We start from the raw sequence: 1167 nt of genomic DNA on the forward strand, positions 1-1167 counted from the left end.
AGTATAAATTAAAAAAGAACTCGACTTATTTAAACACCTAGGTTAAGTCATTATGATCTCAACTTGAGTCGAATCAAATTATTTTTTCCATACAAATTATAGTCGAGATTTAATCTCTTAATTCCTAGATTTAAAAAAAAAAAAGATGATGAAATCAGAATTTAATACTTTCTGCATGTTCGATTTTAATTTGTCCAGCGAAAAGCAGCAACACTGTAAAAAAGATTCTTATCATTGCCCTTCCGATTGCTTTAGCCTCGGCGGCGTTGTGTGTTTTCGTCCTATTGAAATTAAGAAAGAAGAGAGCACTGAAAAGACTGCCAACCGGTTAGAATCACTTCTATTCCTTTACAGGCAAAACTTAAAACTAGTTCATTATATTTATAGGATAATGTTTTTCGATAATATATTCTACTGAAAGCAAAACTTGCTTTAGGCCACCTTGTGCCCAAGGAGAAGAACATGAGAAATACTGAATCTTTGTTATTTGATCTGGATACAATTATAAAAGCAACAAATAACTTCTCTGAAGAAAATAAGCTGGGAGAAGGTGGATTTGGGCCAGTTTATAAGGTAGGAAAGTGTTTCACTATTATTTTTGTTGCAGTTTTGATACAAACTAAACTTTGATAAACTTATATTTTTCGAAGCAACGCATAGAAAAATACTATTTGGTTAAATGTTTATTCAGGGTTTATTAGAAGATGGACAACAGATAGCAGTAAAACGACTTTCAAGAACTTCAACACAAGGATTTGTAGAAATGAAGAATGAGGTTGCTTTGGTTGCCAAGCTTCAGCACAAGAACCTCGTGAGATTGTTGGGTTGTTGCTTGGAAGAAAACGAAATGATGCTTGTTTATGAATATCTCCCCAAGACGAGTCTCGAGAAATACTTATTTGGTATGCATGTCCTTTACCTCTCTTCCAACCAATGTAAACTGTTTAATTCATTAAATCAATAGAACAAGGTTTTATCTCCTTTCATCAGTTGTGGTTCCTATGAATTTTTTTTGATATTAATTGAATTTATAGATCCTAATGAGCGACCACAATTGGATTGGGAAACCAGATATAAGATTATAGAAGGTATCGGGAGAGGCCTCCTTTATCTTCATGAAGAGTCGCGTTTAAAAATCATTCATCGAGATCTGAAAGCAAGCAATAT

The 1167-nt window shown here is 33.3% G+C and overlaps 1 protein-coding gene across 1 annotated transcript; it reads left to right on the top strand.

The window, feature by feature from the left end:
* Positions 1 to 198: 198 nt before the first annotated feature.
* LOC110098510 (cysteine-rich receptor-like protein kinase 26) lies at positions 199 to 1088 on the top strand (the record flags this gene model as incomplete). Its single annotated transcript, XM_020825368.2, has 4 exons — positions 199 to 327; positions 437 to 573; positions 692 to 902; positions 1035 to 1088. Coding segments are annotated over 4 exons (531 nt in total), but the record flags the coding sequence as incomplete, so codon positions are not given.
* Positions 1089 to 1167: the final 79 nt, after the last annotated feature.

This window comes from Dendrobium catenatum, unplaced genomic scaffold (assembly GCF_001605985.2).
Source record: "Dendrobium catenatum unplaced genomic scaffold, ASM160598v2 original_scaffold_57228, whole genome shotgun sequence".
NCBI classification, from domain to species: domain Eukaryota; kingdom Viridiplantae; phylum Streptophyta; class Magnoliopsida; order Asparagales; family Orchidaceae; genus Dendrobium; species Dendrobium catenatum.